The sequence below is a fragment of the Nycticebus coucang genome, chromosome 22 (assembly GCF_027406575.1).
Source record: "Nycticebus coucang isolate mNycCou1 chromosome 22, mNycCou1.pri, whole genome shotgun sequence".
Classification (NCBI taxonomy): Eukaryota; Metazoa; Chordata; class Mammalia; order Primates; family Lorisidae; genus Nycticebus; species Nycticebus coucang.
This window is the reverse complement of record NC_069801.1, coordinates 53,533,864-53,554,834: the sequence shown is the minus strand read 5'-3', so window position 1 is coordinate 53,554,834 and position 20,971 is coordinate 53,533,864. Positions and strand designations below refer to the sequence as shown.

Genomic DNA, 20,971 nt, shown 5'->3' with positions numbered 1-20,971 from the left:
ATTTGTAGAAACCACAAAGAGACATCTGGGAGAAGAGCCCATTTACTGTTCGCTGCGTGCCCAGCCCCACGCCAGGCATTGTAGAAGATAGAAGGGAAAGCCCTTGCCCTGAAGTGTTTATTCTCTATCTGGAAGAAAGATTAACTTACAAAACAATTAAAAATAATATGTCGGCCTCTAAAGGGAACGCTTGAGATTGCCTGAGACGCAGGCGGGAGGGCATTCTTGCTGCTCTGGAATTCTCCATAGTGGTCGGGGTACCTGGAGGCCTGCAGACAGGCTGCAGGCTTGGGCCTCCTCCACCCCAGATGAAGGAATAAAAAGGCACTAGCTAGGGCAGCGCTCGCCGTGTCCTGGGCACTGTTCCAGGAGCTTACCTGGCTTAAACAACTGAATCTTCACAATTACCCATTTGGGAGAAAAAGTTATTATTTCTAGTTTACAAACAGGGAAACTGAGGCACGGAGAGACAGCTAGGATTCAAATGCTGGTGTGGGTCCCGAGTTGTGCTGTGTTTTCTTACTTTAGTATCCTGAGAAGCTAGCACAGTACCCAGGGCTTGGTCCTCACATCTTGAAAAGAAGTTTTCCTTGAAAATTGGATTGTACAATTAAAGTCACGATAAAGACTTGAAAGCCCCAAATTTGTAAAGGACAACGAATGCATTTTAGCTGTACAGCCCCAACTTTTGCCAGACCCCAGGCCAGCAAGAAAATGTTTCTCTTTACTTGTTTTTCCTTTTGTGAGAACTTTGGTGTTTCAGAACGCTAGGGGCTCCCTGATTCTCTGGTTTGAAAAAGTTTTCCTTTCAGGATTTTTTTTTTTTTTAAGGGGGTGGGGAAAAATGTGGCCTTAATTATCCTACGTCTTAGGCAGCTGAAGGAAGGGGCTGTGCTTTCCGAAGCCCGTGCGAGCCAAGTAAGGAGGGCCCTCTCTCTCCCTCTCACTTTTGAAAGGATCTCGTGAAATAAAAGTGCAGAAGGCAACCCCGGGCGATCACAGCAGCAGCAGCAGCAGCAACAGGAGGAGGAGGCGGAGGCGGAGGAGGAGCAGGCAAAGTTGGAGTTGGGGCGGGCGCTCGCCAGTCGCTGGACTCCGCGCAGCTCCATTCATTAAGTCCCCAGCTGCGGAGGGAGGTGGCCGGGCGCCCGCGCTGCCCGCTAGCTCGCGCACCCAGACGCGCGCCGGCCCCGCGGGCCCGGAGCAAGCGCGGCTCTGCAGAAGTTTCTGCTCGGGATTTGGCGCTGTTCCCCGTGGACTTTCGAGCGACTCGGGGTTGAGAGACCAGAGCAGAGGCGCGCAGCGGGAGCAGAAGGCGCCGCCTGCAGCTGGAAGCAGGCAGCCGGGGCTGCGTTCTCCTCGCCGCGCCCGGAGCCCGGGCCGACCCGCCGCTCTGCGGAGCAGCCTCGGCTGGGAGGCGACCGTAGCGCCTGGGTGTGTGGCTCGGCTGTCGTGCCGGGCGTCTTCGCGGGGCAGGAGGCTCGCGCCGCTGCCAGCGCCATGCAAAACTACAAATACGACAAGGCGATCGTCCCGGAGAGCAAGAACGGCGGCAGCCCGGCGCTCAACAACAACCCGCGGAAGAGCGGCAGCAAGCGGGCGCTGCTCGTCTGCCTCGACCTCTTCTGCCTCTTCATGGGTGAGCACAGCCCCGCAGCCCCGCGGCCCCTCGGCCTCTCCGGCCGGCGCCGCGCTGTCAGCTCCGGGGCCCCCGCGCGCCGCCCTGGCCCGAGGTCCCCGCCCTCCCCGGTCCCACCGACTTCCCGGCCTGTAGATTAGTGTGTGGGGCGCGCTTGTGCTTTCGCGGGCAGCTGTAAAAGTCATCTCCAGTTGGAAGCCCGGGCAGGATCCCAAGGAAGGTGTGGGTTCGCTCTTTTAGCACGGGGTGCGGGGGTGGGGGAGTTGGTTAAACCGTGATCTAGAGCCAGCGTAGAGCGGGTCGCCCTCCATCCGAGTCTAATGGATCGCGCGGAGAGCCGGGCTCCTGCCTGCAGCCGAGCTCTCTCCGTCGGGCTGATGTAAACACCCAGCTCTTCCGCCCTGGCTGCCTGGCACCTTCCCTCCTGCAGGCACTCTCCCCGGCTTGGTGCTGGGCATGGGTTCAGCAGTGGCTCCCTGAGTGCCTACTGTGTGCCTGGTGGCGCGCAGTTCCTGGGCATCAGTTCCAACTAGCCCCGGTCCTGCCTCGGTGCCGCAGGGGCGAGGAGCCCCTTTCACCGGTGAGCGCACGGAGGCGCTGCAGGGGAAGCGAGGCACGACCTTGTCCCGGGACCACAATTGAACTGCACTGCCAGAAATTGAGGCAGGCGCGGGCCCACTTCTGTTTTCCAAAGTAGTTGGAAGCCACAGGCTAGAAGAGCGGTGGGAGGGTGAAGAGGATTTATGAACTCGGCAGGGAGAGGGAAGAAAGCTACACGCCTGTACAGGAGTTCCAAGGTTGAAGTCAGCGTAGCGATTTTTTTTTTTTTAAGAGAAAGTGAATCATGGTGTAATGGAAAGTTCAGAGTACTTGTCATCAGAGCACTGCCACTCTGCCACTTGGTGGGTGTGCCACCTAACTGCCTCCCCGGCCTCAGTTTCCTCAGCAGTCGAATGAGTGCGTTGAAGTAGATGATCCTCGAGGCCCCTTCCTGCATTAAGAACTCGGATTTGGTCCAGGGGCTGTTCTGCCAACTCTGCTAACTGAAGAAACATCTGTGTTCCGAATTCACTTCCCTTAAAATAGAACTCCTGCGCGGAGACTAAAGTCCCCTTTGAAAATGCAAATTGTGCCAGCCAGAGACGCCTTAGGCTGGAGTTAGGATTCCCCAGGTGTTGGTGACTCTGTTTGTAGCAGTGTCCTAGGGACCGCCCGTAGTCAATTTTGGAAATGGAAGAAAGATGGGATTCTTAGAGTTTAAAGATAAGAATGACCCCCTTCCGATGAGGAGAGACAGCGACAGAAACAACTGTGCTCTGAGCAGGGAAGAAAGGTCTCTGCGTGCAGGTTCTGTATCCCCTTTCCACCTCTCAGTGTCGATTCCACGTTAAGATGCTATGTAAAGAATTGTCACTGGGGGGCCTACCGTCCTGAAGGCAGCTGGTTTATTATCAAGAACAGTGGGGACAGATGACTGCCTAAAGTCTTGTAACCAAGCTGTTGAATTTTTAAAAGACCCTCCCTGGTCCCAGGGGAGTATGTGGAAGCACTGAACACATGGAAGCTGTTTGCTGTAAACTGGCCTGGGGCTGTGTTTACCCCCGGGTTTTGTTGGTGGGTAGGGTAAGCTCTTTCTGGTCTGCTGCGGCTGGGCACCCTAAGCAGCTTGACAGCTTTTGTACAATTTCCCTTACACTCGTGTGATTTCAGGAGGTCGTCCCAAGAGGTGGTGTATTTTTATTAAAGAAAAAAGAAAAACGGTGTAAAGGAATTTATCAGCTGTAGTTCAGCAAGGGAGGTAGAAATCCTAAGATACTTACTGTGCATTGGAAGTATAAGAGATATGTGCCTGCATTTGCCCCAGCTAGCCCCATATTCTAAACCCATCTGTTCATTATATTTATTCACTCCCACCACTCATTTGAAGCATCTACTTCAAATGATTTTGTTTACCTCCTAAAAGCAGTAAGCTACCAGGAGCATGTATTTTATCATAACAAGCACATAGCTACCTGATTTTAGAGAGGTATGTCTTGCTATTATGGCAACAATGTTATTTTCAAAGTGACTTATTGATTTGTGTCTCCCCTATAAGCACAGGCCAAATTATAATAATCACTAATTAAACGCCTCTCTAACACCTGTAATAGGAACATCTGTTTGTAAGGGGTAAATATTTAGTTGAGGTATCTATGCAGGAGAAGTCTATTTGGCTTCCAGAAGAAAAATTAATAGCACAAACATGTGATTTTAATATTCCACACACCACAGTCCTAAAAAAAAATTGTTTCTACTTAGTTCACTTTTTGCCTAAGACTGTCAGTATGATTTAATTTTTATATGGTTTATTGATCATATGCTCTGGATTACAGGGCACTAATATATTAAGAAGAGAGACAGTTTTCTGTTTATTCTCCCACAGGGATATATACCAAGCCTCCTCTCCTAGTATCTGGAAAAAATAAAAGCTGATGTGCTATGTACATGTTATGTAAGTGGAAATCTGAAAGTAGTTTAACTTGTTTCACATACCTTTTTGGAATGTTAAATTCTTGGTGAGAAAACAAAAGTCCACTATCGTCTTTTGAAGGTCAAAAGAATCTGGTGACATCAATGGGAGTTTATCTTCCATTGAACAGCTATCTTTGCTGGATAATTGCTTTGAAAAACAGTTAAGAATCTTTGCATGGTAGTATTTCTGATATTGATTTTGTTATTGTTTCCCTTAGGTAATATTTATTACCTCCTCCTTTGGGGCATTGGTTCTTGGGTATGGGATTACATGAGAGTGACAGAGACAGCCCCCAGGCAAGGAAGGAGGAACACCTGATGGCTTTCTAAGCTCTGTCATCCTCTTTTGTATATAAATTAATTTCTGTCATCTTCAGTGTAACCCCTATGAATAAATTATTTCCATTTTATTTATTTATTTATTTATTTATTTATTGCAGTTTTTGGCCAGGGCTGGGTTTGAACCCGCCACCTCCGGCACATGGGACCAGCACTCTACTCCTTTGAGCCACAGGCGCTGCCCAAATTATCTCCATTTTATAGACATGAAAACCATATCTCAGAGAAGGGAAGGACAGATTCACAATGAAGTCAATTTTAGTTGAACCCAAATTCTCAGTTTCATGTGAGTGGAGTCCTTTCCGCATCTGAGTCTTCATTGGATTTCCATCAGAAAATCCTGAAGCCCAGTTTGCAGAACCTTCTGCCTCCACATTTCCAAGTTACGCATTTGTACCTAGGCAATTGAACAAAGATGGGCCAAGATTTCTGGTCAGTAATGTGGAAGTTAGGTGGTCAGAAATTCAGAAATGCTATCTAACATGGTTGCTCCAGAATGTTTTGGGACATTTTTGATTGTAGTTAAATGGTTGAGATAAAATTCTAGAACAGGTTCTAGTATTAAACTCTTTTATGGTGAAAGGGGAGCAGTGTGGTATAGTGAATGGAAAGAAAGACTTGGGGTCAGGAGTTTTGAGTTCCGTGATGGCAGGTGCCACTGCCTAGTTGCGTGGTTGTGGACAAATTGGTTTTCTGCGGGTCTCTGTTTTTTTCCCCCTCTGCAAAATGACGAGCTGGATGGGATTATGCCCAACGTCCAAGGTCACCATCAAACATGCTATGGGGATTTCTGGTAGAGAGAAATGACACAGTTGTTGAATGTCCCCATTGGGCATCACTCTGCTGGGCTCTTCATCATCCTAAGCTTAGCTCTGTGAATCATGACAAGAATGACCAGCCTGGAGACACGAGTTCTGGTCTTGTATTGCCACCACATTGTGCAACTTGGGGAAAACTCGCTTGTGTTTTTTGGGCCTCCGTTTCTTTGTCATCGCAGTGAAGGGGGGTGCCTAGGTCATCGCTCAGACTCTAGCAGTTTTATGAATGTATGCTGGTTGACAGTATGATGTAGAAACTAGTCCCTACTTCTCTTAGACCATTTATCTGAATCAAATTGTCACATGCTTGACCAAAGAATTAATGCTGAACATTAGCTTAAACTGGTGTTGATTCTGGAGGGAAGGTAAACACAGCTTCTACCAGAGTTAATCCAATATACATAGAAATTGGCCAGATTTTCCCTTCACTGGATGTATCCTCTTACCTGCTCCATGAAATTTGTAATAATCAAAAACAAAGAAGTAAGCAAGCACAAGGGGTAGCATTTCCTCTTTTTTGGTTCATTTATAATATTCTCTAAGTATGTGTTTTTCACAACTCAGTGGGTTTTGATAATTTACCATGTGAACCACAGAAACATGTTTTCCTTAATCAGCTGGTGACTGGCTTATCCAAGCACCCTTGGATAAGAAGGGAACTTCTGTTTTTAGTAGGCCCTGTCGACTTTTCTAGGATGTTTGAAAACCTCTGTTTCTTCATTGTCTCTTAACTCTTTTCTCTTTCTTCCTTAATTTTCTCTGTACATAAGAGACATACCGTAGGGGTGGCTGCCTTTGTGGGAGACTGCTAAGGCTGGAGTTGGGGCCCTTTCTACATTTAGCCCTTTTGATTACCTGCCAATTTTAGATTCTTTCTCTGCCCCTTCCTATGCAGCTGTCCGGGCTGGCAAGCCCAGCTGGTCACGGCATGATGCTAATGAGACCATAGTAGTCCAGGGCCTCTTTCTTGTGTGGGAGTTATATTTCTGGGGAAACCCTAGTCCATGTATCAGTTCAATGCAGTACACATTATTTGAGGATTCATAATAATACTATTACTATTTGGGGGATGTCTACATCAGTATTTTATAAACTAACCTAAAAAAGGGACCCATCTGGTATGAAATACAGATTCTCAGCTTCCTTCCCGGGAAATTCAGAAGCATTAGCTTTGGGTCAGGGCCTGGGAGTCTGTATTTCATGAACGGTGCAGGTGATTCCTATTAGGACAATTTTAGAATCACTATGTTACTGGACAGCTGATGTCTTAAGGGCAAGTGAATTATGTAGCGGGCACTGTGTTCCTCCACTGCATGTTCTGGCACTTTCTGCATGGTTAGGTTGTCCTCACTTTTTTTATTGTTAGTGCACCTGTCTTTTTCGGTAAAGATGATCAAGGTTGCTAGAATTCTTTTTTTTTTTATTTATTTTTATTTTTTTATTTTTATTAAATCATAGCTGTGTACATTAATATGATCATGGGGCACCATACACTTGGTTCATAGATCGTTTGACACATTTTCATCACACTAGTTAACATAGCTTTCCAAAGGAAAAATTGCCTCTGAGAGGTGCAGGCCTGAAGGGGTTCAGTGATTTTTTAATGCAAGGACTTGCTCTTGTCTCTAATTGCTGGGAGACTGGACTCTTCATTATTTTATATAATATATATTATATAAAATATGCATACTATATGTGTATAATATAAACTGAGTTCTAAATAGCTGAAGTTGCCAGCCCAGTGACGACTTTGGATAAATGAGGTGTTAATTCCAAGTATTTCTTTTGAGATACTGAAGTTTGTGCATGAGTGAAAGGTGAAGCAGGAATAAAGTAGACTCTGAAATAGGCCTTTTAAAAGATCAAAGTTAGTCTGGCAAAGTATTGTAGAAATAATACAAGTTTTGGATTTACCCAGATATGAGTCTGAATTTTGACATAAAGATTCAAAGATGTGCCTTGGGCAAAAATAATTAAATCTTTCCAGGCTTCAATTTCCTCATCTGTAAAATTAGCAAACCTAGCGTGGTGAAGCTTAGATGGGGCAAGGAATCTGAAAGCATTTTGAAAAGTTAAAAAGCAGGCTCGGTGCCCGTGGCACAGTGGTTACGGCTCCAGCCACATATATCAAGGCTAGAGGGTTCAAACGCAGCCCAGGCCAGCTAAACAACAATGACAACTTCAACAGAAAAAAAGACAGGCATTGTGGTGGGCACCTGTAGTCCCAGCTCCTTGGGAGGCTGAGGCAAGAGAATCGCTTAAGCCCAAGAGTTTGAGGTTGCTGTGAGCTGTGACGCCACAGTGCTCAACTGAGGGCGATATAGTGAGACTCTGTCTCAAAGAAAAAAAAAAAGAAAAGTTAAAAAGCAGTTTATTATTATTAAAGGGGTATTATGTACTATTATTTATGGTAATAGTTGTATTTTCCTTTTCACGTTCTTTACTTAAAATCCTCTTTCTTTTTTTGGCAGCAACATTGCCTAAAATATAGAAGGGGAAAAATTCTGAGGAGAATCCCAAGATAAAAACCAGGCAGAGTGGACACAAATGTTTCCCATTCGCTGAAGAAGTGCAGTGGCAGGTTTTCTGACCCTGTCTGGGGAAGGCAGAGCGCAGGGACCTCCAAAGCCTTGGGTGGTTGCATTCTTGCGCCCTTTGAAGGGGAGAAGGCCGTATCATCATCTGGAGAGGAAGACAAGTATGCCTTACGAAGGAGAGGGGCGAATTTGGACAAATGGTCTATTTTAGGGTCAACACTTACCTGTGTCATGGGACAGCCCAAGAGACAACCTAAAGAAAAAGAAGAGTGGTGGTTGGAAACGTTCGAAATGCTTGTCACCTGGGCACTCTCCGTACTTCTTGAGGAAGGGAGGTGTCAGATACCATATTGATGATACAGGCCAATCACGTGCTGTGGGTACGAGATCCCTTTAACAGGTGACAAAACCACAGCTCAGAGAAGGTAAGTTTCTATCTGGGCACACAGTGAGAAAGTGGTCACCAAGTTTTGCAAACTTCATGAGTTGACCTTGCCGCTTACTCAGCTGTTTTTTACTTCTTTCCATTTCATTTATTTCAATTTTATGAAGTCCAGGCCCATTATAAGACATCAATATGAGTCTATTGGGCAGTTGCTGCAGAGCAATTTAAAGTGTGAAGAATAAGCCTCTCTCTGGACGTAGTGAAGAAAACACCCCTGCCGCAACTTGTCGTTGCCGAGGTTCATGGACTCTTTAGAATTTGGAAGTACCTCGGAGATTAACCATCAACAGTACAAAGGTCATTTTTGTTGTTGTTGTTGGCTCAGAAAACAGGTCTTTTTTGAGCTGGGGAAGGATGGGAAGTCTGACAAGGAATAGTGTAGGCTTTGGAGTCAGATCTCAGCTATAGAAGCTTAGGCAAGTTACTTAATCCCTCTGAGGCCTCGGTTTCCTCATTTGTGAAATGGGATACTAAGTGCATTGCGACATGGTGAGGACCTTCCTGGCGAGATGCATGGGGCACACCATGGTACAGACTGGCTACAGGTGGTTGCTCCTGTCATTATTGTCCGCCTGTCCTGGTCAGGGCCCTCTGCTCGCATACATAGGCAGAGATTGGTTAGTGATTGTCCAGTGATAGTGAAAGAGCAGGACCTAGAACCAACAAGGTCTTGCCTTTATAACATTTTGCTTTTCTGATGCTTATGTCATCAGTTTGAAATTTGAGATCCTTCACCAGGTAGAGCTCTCCAGAGAGCTCCGTTCTCTTCTCTTGCCTGTGTCAGTTGAAAGAACCAGGAAACAAAACAGTTTTAACTTTACATCTAAATCCGTGGATGCCCGTTGAAGGAGGCCAGAGATACGTGGGGGCAAATTTTAAGGACTTGGCAGTTTTTTGATATATGACTTGTCTTTAAACTGGCCTTGTTCTAGAAAGTGCTTGTTACCAATGATCAGTGCTGAATGATTTGAACTTGAACAAGCGCCACCTTTTTCAAATGATGTTCCTCAGAAGAGAAGAAGAAGAACCTCTGTTTTCAAGCCTCTTAACAACCTCTTGAGCAGGAATTATTCTCATTTAAGGATGCAACTGAGTCTCAGATTAAATGATTTTCTCAAGGTCACACGTTAATTGGCAGTGCTGACCTTCAGTGGAGGGCTAGGTCCTTAAACATCCTTGTGAAACTTTTCTTCCTTTAGTCCTGGGTTAAATGATAAATTATGAGCTGCATTAAAATTCTCCAATTTAAAAACAAACCGAAGAAAACAACACAACATAAGATTCTTTTGGAAACCTTTGAAAGGAACTTGATTTCTGTGTGCTTTGCAAGTATATATTGCAATCAGGGTATTGGTGGTAAGCGTGTTTTTGAGGTTTGTCACAAATTAACAAAATTATATGCCTGGAGAGTTTTGCAGAGAAATGCAAATCAGCATAAGTGCCTTGTCATAATAAGCAGTGTGCTTTAGTTCCTGTTTATGTACCTCTAAAGCACATAATATACATGATTACATTGACACGAGGGAAGTCATTCTCATTGATGGTTTCTTTATATCTGGCCCCCTACATTAGTTTGTGGTGTCAATCAGGATACTTTCTACAGCGCCTATTTAATTAAGTCTGTGTTTACATCTGTCTTTCAAGTATAAGGCTCCTCTTCCGCAGATGTTTCTTGAGCACCTACTGCGTTCCAGGCCCCAAGGTTTGCTTGCCCTTGTAATTCTCAAGCTGGTGAAAGGGAAACAGACGTTTGCATAATGGCAAACACTGGTGGTGCCTTTGCAGCCTTAAGGGAGGGCCTATGGCAGCACCAGTGTAGAGTGATGAAGTTTGCCTGAGGTCTTGGAGCTGACTCTCGTAAAATAAATAATAGCTCCCAAGCCAGGGAAGTGGAGACGGTTTTGCAGCAGAGGAGAGCACAGGTGCTGAGATTGGGAAGCGGGGACATATTTGGGAAGAAGTGGGTAGCCACAGGCTGGAATGGCAGTGTTACGTATTTGCATTGTGTAGGGGGACGAGGGAGGATGTTGGCAATGAGGCTGCAGAGAGGGGAGAACTAGACTGTGATGAAAGGGGGCTGTAAATGGCAGGCAGCTGAGGAATGTGAACTTTATTTTGGAAGACTAACACAGCAAATAGTTTTATTTTTGTTTTCATTTTTATTAGGGAAAACTTCATCTAGAAGCCAACCACAGTATATACCTAGGAGTGGAATGCTGAAGGGTCCTACGGTGACTCTATGTTTAACTTCTTGAGGACTTGCCAAACTGTTTTTCATAGTAGCTGCCCCATTTTAGAAATACCATAAGGTTAGTTAATACACACAAGGAAAAAATATAGGAGCCTTACAGAAGACCTTTGGAGTTAACATATTCGTGAAAAGTTTTGAGGAGAGAATTCATCATCCAAGCTGATCATGAGAGAGATTGCTGAATTGGAGGGTACGCAAACTGGAGGCAGAAGACCCAAACTGGTTAGTTGGAAGTCAGGTGCAAGCCCAGCCCAGGGCTGTGAGGAAGACTTTGCAGGTACCCCCCAGACGTCCTGATCGGGAGCCCCAGAAGTCCTGATAGTGAGGCTATACCCTCCACACTTAAAGTACAGTATTTATAGAAGCCTTATGCAATCCATATGAGAGGATTAGCTAATGCTTCTTTATATGCATAGCCTTTTTATAAAGATGGGCTGTATTATCTTTTTTTTTTAATTTCTCAAATGTGGCTCGGCACCTGCGGCTCAAGTGGCTAAGGCGCCAGCCACATATACCTGAACTGGCAGGTTCGAATCCAGCTCGGGCCTGCCAAACAATAATGACAGCTGCAACAACAACAAAACAATAGCCAGGCATTGTGGAGGGCACCTGTAGTCCCAGCTACTTGGGAGGTAGAGGCAAGAGAATCGCTGGAGCCCAGGAGTTGGAGGTTGTCCATTCCATGAGCTGTGATGCCACGGCACTCTACCCAGGGCGACTCTGTCTCAAAAAAAAAGAAAAGAAAAATAATAATTTCTCAAATGTACCATGAAATAAATGAACTATAAATCCTCTTGGTTTGGAGAAAGGATTTTTCTTGGGTTGTAATCATGTTTTTAAAACAACTTCATTAAGATAAAATTCACATGCCATAAGATCGTCCAGTTAAAGGACACAATTCACTGGTTTTGAGTAGAGTCGCAGAGTTAGGTAGCCATCACCACAAAGGATTTTAGATCATTTTTATCTCTGCAAAAGAAGCTCTGCTCATTAGTAATCACCCCTCATTCTTCCCCTACCTTCCCTCATTTCATGACAAACACTAATCTGCTTTGTCTACAGATTCCCCTATACCGGACATTTCATAGATGTGTAATCGTGTCATACACATCTGTGGCCTTTTGTCACTGGCGTCTTCCACTCTGCGTGCCATTCTGAGGTCATCCAGTGCCACATAGATCAGTGCTTCTTTGCTTTTTGGGGGGCAAGTAATATTCCATTGTATGGATATACCACAGTCCATTTATGCCCTTATCATTTGATGAACAGTTAGATTATTGCTGCCTTTTGGCTGTTCTGAATAGTGCTGCTATGAATGTTCCTGAATATGTTTTCAGTTCTCTTAGGTCTATAGACTTAAGAGTGGGATTACCAGATCTTATAGTAACACAATGTTTAACTTGGTGAAGAACTGCTGAATTGTTTCTCATAGTGGCTCACCATTTTAGAAATACCTTAAGATGAATACAAATATCTGAGGAGGAAAAAAAATACAGAATTTTTTTCTTTAGATTTTTTGGGATTAACATATTCATTAGACCGTTATAGTGTCACTTTGTTTCTTTCTTCCACAAAGAAACAAACTTTTTAATCAGTTGAGCGTTGTCCCTGGGTTTAAGATGCGTTGAGCAGAGAACAGTAAACTGACTCCCATATAAATGCTGGGCCATCGGCCTGACCCGCAAGTTGCTGATAACACTTCCACAAAGCAGGCCGTGACATGCGTGCTCTTGCCTCAGCAAGGGGAAAAATGAATTTTCAGTGTACTTTGAAAACACTTCAAAGTGCAAATATTAAAACTCCATATTCCTATGGTCTGCTTTATAAAATTCTAAAGGGCATGAAATAAAAATCCATCTATTTAGCTCCCAATAAAGCTAATTATTCACTCTTTTTTTCCTCTGGACATATGGCTTTATATATAATTATCATCTCAGAAATTTGAATCACTACGTGTCCTTTAGACTCATATGCTAGATGCCAGAAGGTATTTAAGAATTTAAGACATAAGCACTGATTTTAAGGAATTAGTTGGAGCATTGAGCTATGAATGTACTCAAAATCAAGAAATAAGTGTGTGAAAAATGAAACTACAAACATTCTTGGAGGGGGAGGGAAGGGTATCATTTTTATTTTTAAATGTTTGACCTGGTATCTCACCTAAATCTTTCCAATGACAGAATAAGGTAAATGCTACATGATTTGCCCAAGTTCATGCAGCTAGTATGTATTGGGCTGGAATTTGGACTTAAATAGTGAACACTGCTAACGCTTATTGAGGGCTACACACCTCTCGCCATGTTAAGCTGTGTGCACAGAATCTCTTATTAAATACTATGAAGTACTTATTACTGTCGTCTCCATTTTACAGAACTGAGGTTCAGAGAGATTAAAAATAACCTTTTTTAAAAATTTGAGATAGAGTCTCACTCTGTCACCCATGGTGTCATAGTTCATGGCAACCTCAAACTCTTGCGCTCAAGCGATCCTCTTGCCTCAGCCTCCCAAGTAGCTGGGTCTACGGGTGCCTGCCACAATGCCCAGCTAGTTTTTCTATTTTTAGTAGAGACAGGGCCTGGCTCTTGCTCAGGCTGGTTTTGAACTCCTGAGCTCAAGCAGTCTGCCTGCTTGGCCTCCCAGAATGCTAGGATTACAGACAGGAGCCCGCCATGCCTAGCCTGGTTAAAAATAACTTACCAGTGGTTACGCAGCAAGTGAGTTTGAGAGCTGGGGTCAGATGTCGGCCTGGTGAGGCCATTTGTGACCATGAGGCTTCACTGCTTATGTCCTGGAAGTGTTCGGGAAGCCCAGGCTTCCCCCCTGCTATTCCAAGTTGGATTTCACATCAGCAGCAATTTGAAGAATTGTCCAAAATGAGTTGCGCTTCCCACCCCGGGCACTCTGGACCTGTAAAGGTCTGTTAGGGCTCTCATGAGACATCCTATGATTTCAGTACTTCAGAAATACCTGTGTGTACTGGACTTTCCCCAGGGATTAGCTTGCTAAGGCTAACTCCAGCTTCTGCTGAGACTGGTCAGAGCACCAGCATTCTATGTTTGTGATTTAATGACATCTGTCTGTTCTCTCCGGTCTTGCTGGTTATTTCCACTGATCAGGAGATGGGATTGATACTTTCACTGCTTTGATGAATAATAATGAAGACATGCTGTAAAATCTAGTTTGCTTGGTAAGTACAGACATCTTCTAGACGTGCCACAGAGGGACAAGAAGGAAGTATAAGGGATCTTTGTGGGTGGAAAGGTTGGACACCTTAGATGGACCAGCAGCTCTGAATTTAGAGTGAGACCCCAGGGTCCTGGGTGGTTGGGGGAGGAGTTGTTACGGGGAAGAGAGACGTGAGCTCAGCCTTTTGTTGCTGGCATCAGGCTGCAGTAACGGGTCGCTCTGTCAGTGACCGTTGGTGCCATGGGCTCGGTCTGCTGTCACCGTGGTTTGGTGTAACCTTTGGGTCACAGAGAGATTTTGAGCTTCTCTGGTTAGTAGCTGAGGATGCAGCTCCTTCATTAAATGTAGTAAATGGAACTTCCACCAGCAACCTCTTCCCCACAAATGACCCACGTTGTTGTAAAGTTAGCAACCACTGACAGGAAGTGGCAGGAATGCTTCCCAGCCACATGGCAGATTTCATTAGACACTTGCCCAAAGTAGCTGTTTTGGTCAACTTGGCCTCCTTTGGTTTCGAGGGAGGAGTGGCCTCAGTGGCCTCATGTGATATTTCTCAGCACTGTGTTTGTCTTGATGTCATCTTAATGGATATTTTTATTAGATGCACAGCGTCCTCTTTTGAAGCAGCTGTGCATACAGTGATTGGGGAAAGGAGCTTCCAGCAAGCTGAGGTTTTTAAAACACAGTAGAACCTGTAAGTTGATTACCCAAGGGACTATAGCAAACTAGTCAACATAAGGCACTAGGCCTGCTGTGCTGATACGTCCATTGGTGCATGTCAGTCTATGGAAATGAAGCCAATTTAAAGAGGTGGTCAGTGTAGGGAGGTGGCCAACTGTGGAGGTTCCACTCTTTTTCCAAAGTTGATACCAACTTAGGAGAGAGTCTTTTACCGAGTAGGTTTCTCACAGAGTAAGTAGCCCTAGAGATACCCCAGGGGCATGGTGAGCCTCACTCCCCTTTGTGAATAATTGCTTTGAGAGGTCAGTACTATAGAGGGGGTATGATTGCAGAATTCTAGGGACGAGCTGAGCAATGAAAGTATACTTCTTAAGGCTCAGTGCCTGTAGCACAGTGGTTACGGCCCCAGCCACATACACCAAGGGAGCCGGGTTCAAACTTGGCCCAGGCCAGCTAAACAACAATGACAGTTGCAACAAAAAATAGCCGGGTGTTGTGGCTGGTGCCTGTAGTCCCAGCTACCTGGGAGGCTGACGCAAGAGAACCGCTTAAGCCCAAGAGTTTGAGGTTGCTGTGAGCTGTGACGCCACGGCATTCTACCAAAGGCGACACAGTGAGACTCTGTCTCAAAGAAAAAGAAAATGTACATGTTCAGTCAAAGTATTAAAAATACAGGCCTTTCCTTCAGCTGTATTGATGGCGTTGAGGAACCTTTAATGATGATCTTGCCATAGTTTGGTTGTTTGCAGTTGGACTTGCCTCAAGTATGAAACCCAAGGATTTATTATTAATTAATAATCCCTTTCACGGAACATTTCTACCAAATGATAGCCTAGGCGTCAGAAAGTTTTAATTTCAATATTCTTTCTGCCTCAGTTTTTCTCATGATAGATGTCATCTCTGTAGCCTTGAAAAGCAAACAAAATAAAACACTAAACTACCACACCCAGATTATGATTCTGTACGTGTTAGCTGGCATCTGGCTGAGATATGGACATCTTGGAACACTGACATTATAGTCAGGCACACTTGTGGATTTCATCTAATCATACAAACTTGAAGGGGGTATATTCCTCCAGCTGATTCTACAGATGAGGTGGTTGCCATTCAGAGAGCTTGAGAGCCTTGCTCAGGATCTTGGGACCAGAAAATGATGGAGCTTCTGGGCGAGGAAGCAACCAACCCGTGCTCTTTTTCTATAAGAAAGAAGATTGGCGGGCGGCCAATCTTTGACCTGTGGCTCAAAGGAGTAGGGCGCCGGCTCCATATACTGGAGGTGGTATGTTCAAACCTAGCCCAGCCAAAAACTGAAAAAAAAAAAAAAAGGAATGAAGATTGGCATTTGAATTTTTCACTGGCTTCTATTTTCAGAGCATGTGAAGAAAGCAAGCAAACTAAAACGTTTTTGTTTTTTAATTTAAAAATCTTTTAAAATTGTATTTTTTTTTTGTAGAGTTGGTGTCACTATGCTGTCCAGCCTGGTCTTGAACTCCCGGGTTCATGTGATCCACCCACCTTGGCCTCCCAAAGTGCTGGGATTACAGGCATAAGCTACTGTGCCCAGCCTACAAACCAGAAAGTTTTAAAATGAAATTATCAGAACTTGTAAAGTTTTCAAGTTTGCCTTGAGGTTTAAAGGCTTCTGCCTATTTCAGTGTTTCCTGTTTCTTTATAAATTCTGGAGGATAGAGGTCGACCCCAAACTTTTAGGCTGGAAGAGAAAGGCATGAGCTTTACTGAATACTTACTATGTGGCAGGCAGTGAGCTGGAGGCTTTTCATGTATTATTAATGTACTTGAATTTCACAACAGTCCTGTGAAAGAAAAGGTTGAAGTTCATTTCAGTTTTCTCAGAACTTGGTCAGCAGCGCTTGTCTCCACTGGTGGGTTGGTGATGTACCATTAAAAATTCAACGAGTTAATCATTAGCAGATACCATTTATTAAGATTCTAGGGAAAGTGCTTTGCCAGAATTTGCTTTCAGCTGGTCACGTGGGTTATACATCCAGTTTTATTGAAAATATATCAAAGAAAATCTCAGCACCAGGTCTGTAGCATCTTAGAAGAAAGGGTCAGAAGCTGTGGTGGGAGAATACTTTTCTGGTTTCATATACAAGTAGAATGACTTTTCTGCAGAGGGATAATTTCAGATTGGCTTGTTAATTCTTCTTATCTGTCTTCTCCAAAGGAGTTAAAAAGCCAGGGAAATGCAACCTTTTAAGTGAAGGAGCCGGCACTGTTCTGTATATTTCCCAGGCTATTGTAAGGGTCCTATTCAGCTGGGATTTGAATGGTGGGGTGATTAGCATGAGAGCAAGTGTATAAAAAATAGGTCATTTTCCCCTTTCCTAAAAGAAGTTTTGTGGCATTTCTTTTTCTGACAGAGCTGGCATGAAGCTTTGACAAACACAGACCCATGGAAAAGTTAAATAGGACTTAGAGCCAGCCCATTTTGTACAGATCCTTCGCACTTAGAATGCAGGGCTGCATTCAGGCTGCCTTAGATCACAGGAATCACAGCAAGCACTGTTCCTCCACTGTGGACGGGGCGTGAATAGGAAATGCCCACAAGACCAATGGGAAAGTGTATCCTTGGCCGATGACCGTTCTCTGTTGTCATCAAACGATAGATGAGAACATGCCTGGGAGTCAGCAGCCTGTCTCATCTGTCCTTCAGTATTCATGGAGATAAATACAAAGTACAGGGGGGGGATTCAAAGAAATATAGGAGGTGGGAGATGCGGGTGAGAAGACCGGAAGATAGACACAAAAACATTAGATGGAAAAAACAGCCAGGAGTCTCGAGCTGATAATTAAAATGAAAAATTTAAAATATAGTGTCTACGAGGCTGCGTGATGCCGATCTGGGCTCCAGTCCCAGCTTTGCTGTATGAGCTGGTTGATCTGGGCAAGTCGCTGCTGCTTTGTGAATGATCCCCCTGCCTACCTCACAGAGCTGCTGAGACCAGACCCACGGTCCCCTATGGATGGGAAAATACTCTGCAACTGTAAACTCCCGTTTGCACTATATATATGTATATATGTGTATATATATATAAAATATGTATTTTGTATTCTCTATACAATATGTATTTTCTATTCTATTTTGGGCACAAACCATCATTCACCCAGATCTGAAAAAAATTCCTTTGCAGGTTTTATTTCTAGGGTGATATTCACCCCCATATATCCTTAATACAGTGCATACACAGGAATCCTTTATGAAAATTGCAATTCTGATCACATAAGCTGTTTTTGTTGTTGTTTTTCAGAGCAGGACTCTTATTTTCCCTCCTCGACTACAGAGCACACTTCTGGGTGTATTTGAGTCCCGGCAGAATCAAGCTCCAGTCAACCCTTCCAGTTTCTTGATTCTCATCCCTGACTACTCCCCCACCATCCCCCACACCCTCCTCCCAGACACCTTCATTCCAGGGCTAGTCCAGGCACTTTTCCACCAGGTCATCGGTGCCCCCTTGCCCTCTGAAGCCTTCCCTGATTTCCCCTGGGCAGAATTATTAGCCTTTCTCTGGGCTTCCCTGGTATTTGGTGTTATCTTTCTAATGTAAAACCTTTTGATTTGCTTGATAGTTTCGTATAGTTCTGCCTTAATCGATTTTGAATTCCCTGTAATAGGTGCTAAACATTAGTATTGAAAATAGACACATTAAAAAATTACGTTAGAGGCCAGGCGCGGTGGCTCCTGCCTGTAATCCTAGCACTCTGGGAGGCCGAGGCCGGTGGATTGCTTGAGCTCAGGAGCTGGAGATCAGCCTGAGCAAAAGCAAGACCCCGTCTCTACTAAAAATAGAAAAAACTGAGGCAAGGGGATTGCTTGAGCCCAAGAGTTAGAGGTAGCTGTGAGCTATGACCCTAGGGCACTCTACTGAGGGTGACGAAAGCGAGACTCTGTCTCAAAAAAAGAAAAAAAAATATGTTAGAAAACATAGACAAGAAACAAATGAAAAAAGGTTTGCTTGTGCCCTGTAATCCTGAGATAGCCACTGGTGTGGTATCTCTCTTCTTTCTATAAATAGCTGAATTGTTATTAAGTATAATTATAAAGCTAAACACCAGATGATTAAGACCTATTTCCAGCAAGTCAGTGTGATGAAATGGAAAAAAAAAAAAAAACCCTTTAATTCCAAAAGTTTGTAACAGCCCATAATAAAATATTAACTAGCCTGAGAGAATCAACAGTGTGCAACTGGAGAGCACATTGGTATTTTGATTCACTTTTGCACTTTTATAGTGTTCTAAACATGGTCAACAAACTGAATTTGTGCTAACCGTGATAGCTTCTGTTGGAAAAAAAAAAAAAGTTTACCCTAAAAGCTAGAGCTGTCATTAGAAGGATGGTTTTCTTCTCTTCTGAGTCTTAAAGAGGGCTCTGAGTGGGATGAGGAAAATCTCTAAGAGAGCAAAGATACCCAAGCAGGTTGACAAGAAATCTGAGTTGACGTCCTAAATGTGCTCCCATCTGCTGTGGTCTGAATGTTTGCATCTCTCCAAAGTTCATATGCTGAACCCGAGGGGTATTAGAAGGTGGGGCCTTTGGTAAGTGGTTAGGTCAGGAGGACACACCTCACCAAAGAGGCCTGGGGAGCTTGTTTGGCCCTCTGCCCTTCTATCATGTGACGACACAGCTGGAAGATGTCATCTTTGAAACAGAAGGCAAGCCCTCTCCAGACACCAGATCTGCTGGTGCAATGATTTTGGACTTGCCAGTTTCCAGAACTGTGAGAAGTAAATTTCTGTTGTTTCTACGTTACCCAGTCTAGGGTACCGTGTTAGTGCAGAGAGTGAACTGACTAACGTGTGGACTTACTGGGTTGCTCTGGTACAAACAGCTTTCTCTGTCTGCAGCTCTGGTGCCTCATCTGTGAAATTTGACAGAGCAATTTTCCAGCATGTAGCACTCTGGGAGGCCAAGATGGGTGGAATGCTTGAGGTCAGGGGTTCAAGAACAGCTTGAGCAAGCATGAGATCACCCCATCTCTAAAGCTAGTGGGGTGTCGATGGTAGGCGTCTGTAGTACCATTTAGTTGGGAGGCTGAGGCAAGAGGATCTCTTGAGCCCAAGAGTTTGAGGTTGCTGTGAGGTATGATGCCATGGCACTCTACCCATGGTGATGGAGTGAGACTCTGTCTCAAAAAAAAAAAAAAAAAAACAATTCTAGCATGAAGAATTCTCTGGTTCTGTTGCCCAGTTGGGCACTTCCTCTGACATCTCTGTCCCTTAGAATAAGTTCACGTTGAAAGGCAAGAGAGCAGTGATTTCGTCTTTAGCCTTTTTTATGTTTGACTGTAGGGCCACACTTGTTCTTTCTTCTGTCATTTCTAATGTGTTTAGTTCATGGCTTTCACCTGTCGGAAAACCCTTTAAAAATAACCTTGTAGGGCTCAGTGCCCATAGCACAGTGGTTACGGTGCCAGCCACATACACCCAGGCTGGCGGGTTTGAACCCAGCCTGGGCCAGCTAAACAACCATGACAACTGCAACAAAGAATAGCTGGGCGTTGTGGCAGGTGCCTGTAGTCCCAGCTACTTGGGAGGCTGAGGCAAGAGAATCGTTTAAGTCCAGCAGTTTGAGGTTGCTGTGAGCTGTGACGCTATGGCAGTCTACTGAGGGCGACATAGTGAGACTCTGTCTCAAAAAACAAACAAACAACAAAAAAAAAACTTGTACTATGCAGGTTTGTATGTTTGTCTTTTTAGAAATTTATCTGGGTCTGTCTTGCTTCTCACAGTTCCAAGAGGGCTGAGATGAAAATAGCAAAATATCTGATTCAGAAAAGAAAAGAATTAACATGCGTTCCTGATGCCTCAGATGTTTTATTTAATCCCTGCCATATCCTCATGGAATGGGTATATTAATCCAACCTTACAGATGATAAAAACTGATGCATAAAGAAGTTAAGTCTTAGAAGTTAACCTCAGCTCTGTGTTTCTTATTTCGAAACTCTGGTTTCATTACCATTTAATCCGTCTTCCCCCTCCCTCCCCTCTAATCCTTTTCTTGGTTAATATCAAGTCTTTGCTTAACACTGCCTGTGAAGATGAGTTTATACCTTGGAGGCAGTTCTAATTATTCAAAAGCTTACATTGCTATAAAATCAACCTTCCTATAATTTTAACTCAGCATCAGGTGTTTGGTACAGTGTGGTACAGTTATTAGCGTTAAGAATAATATCTATCAATTTTATAATTAGAAGCATTGGAGTAAATGGTGGTGATGAGTCATTTCAACAAACATGCATTGAGCTCCTTTAACACTCCAGGTACGGTGGTAGGTGTTGGGACCTAATGATGAACGGGAGGTGGTCCCAGCCCTTGAATCTTCTGGAGCAGACATTGGACAGGTGCAGCTGTAGAAACAGGTGCAGTGTACTCTGTACAGAGGTAGCAGAGTTGAAGGAGTAATTAAGCCTGTTTGGGAGTGGGTGGGTGATGGGGGAAGACTTCTGAAAGCTGTGACATGGCAGTTAGGAGAATGCTGTGAGGCACCGGTGTCACTGAAGGTCATTGAAGAATCCCCTTTAGCAGAGTGGTTCCTTTGCCCTC

The 20,971-nt window shown here is 44.3% G+C and overlaps 1 protein-coding gene across 1 annotated transcript in view; it reads left to right on the top strand.

Annotated features, from left to right (window-relative positions):
- Nucleotides 1–939: 939 nt before the first annotated feature.
- PLPP3 (phospholipid phosphatase 3) overlaps nucleotides 940–20,971 on the top strand; it is an 89,711-nt gene continuing 69,679 nt past the window's right edge. Inside the window, exon 1 of the mRNA XM_053575185.1 lies at nucleotides 940–1,639. Within this exon, the coding sequence (XP_053431160.1) occupies nucleotides 1,501–1,639 (139 nt within the window). The 5' untranslated portion in view covers nucleotides 940–1,500. The remainder of the gene's footprint in view (nucleotides 1,640–20,971) is intronic.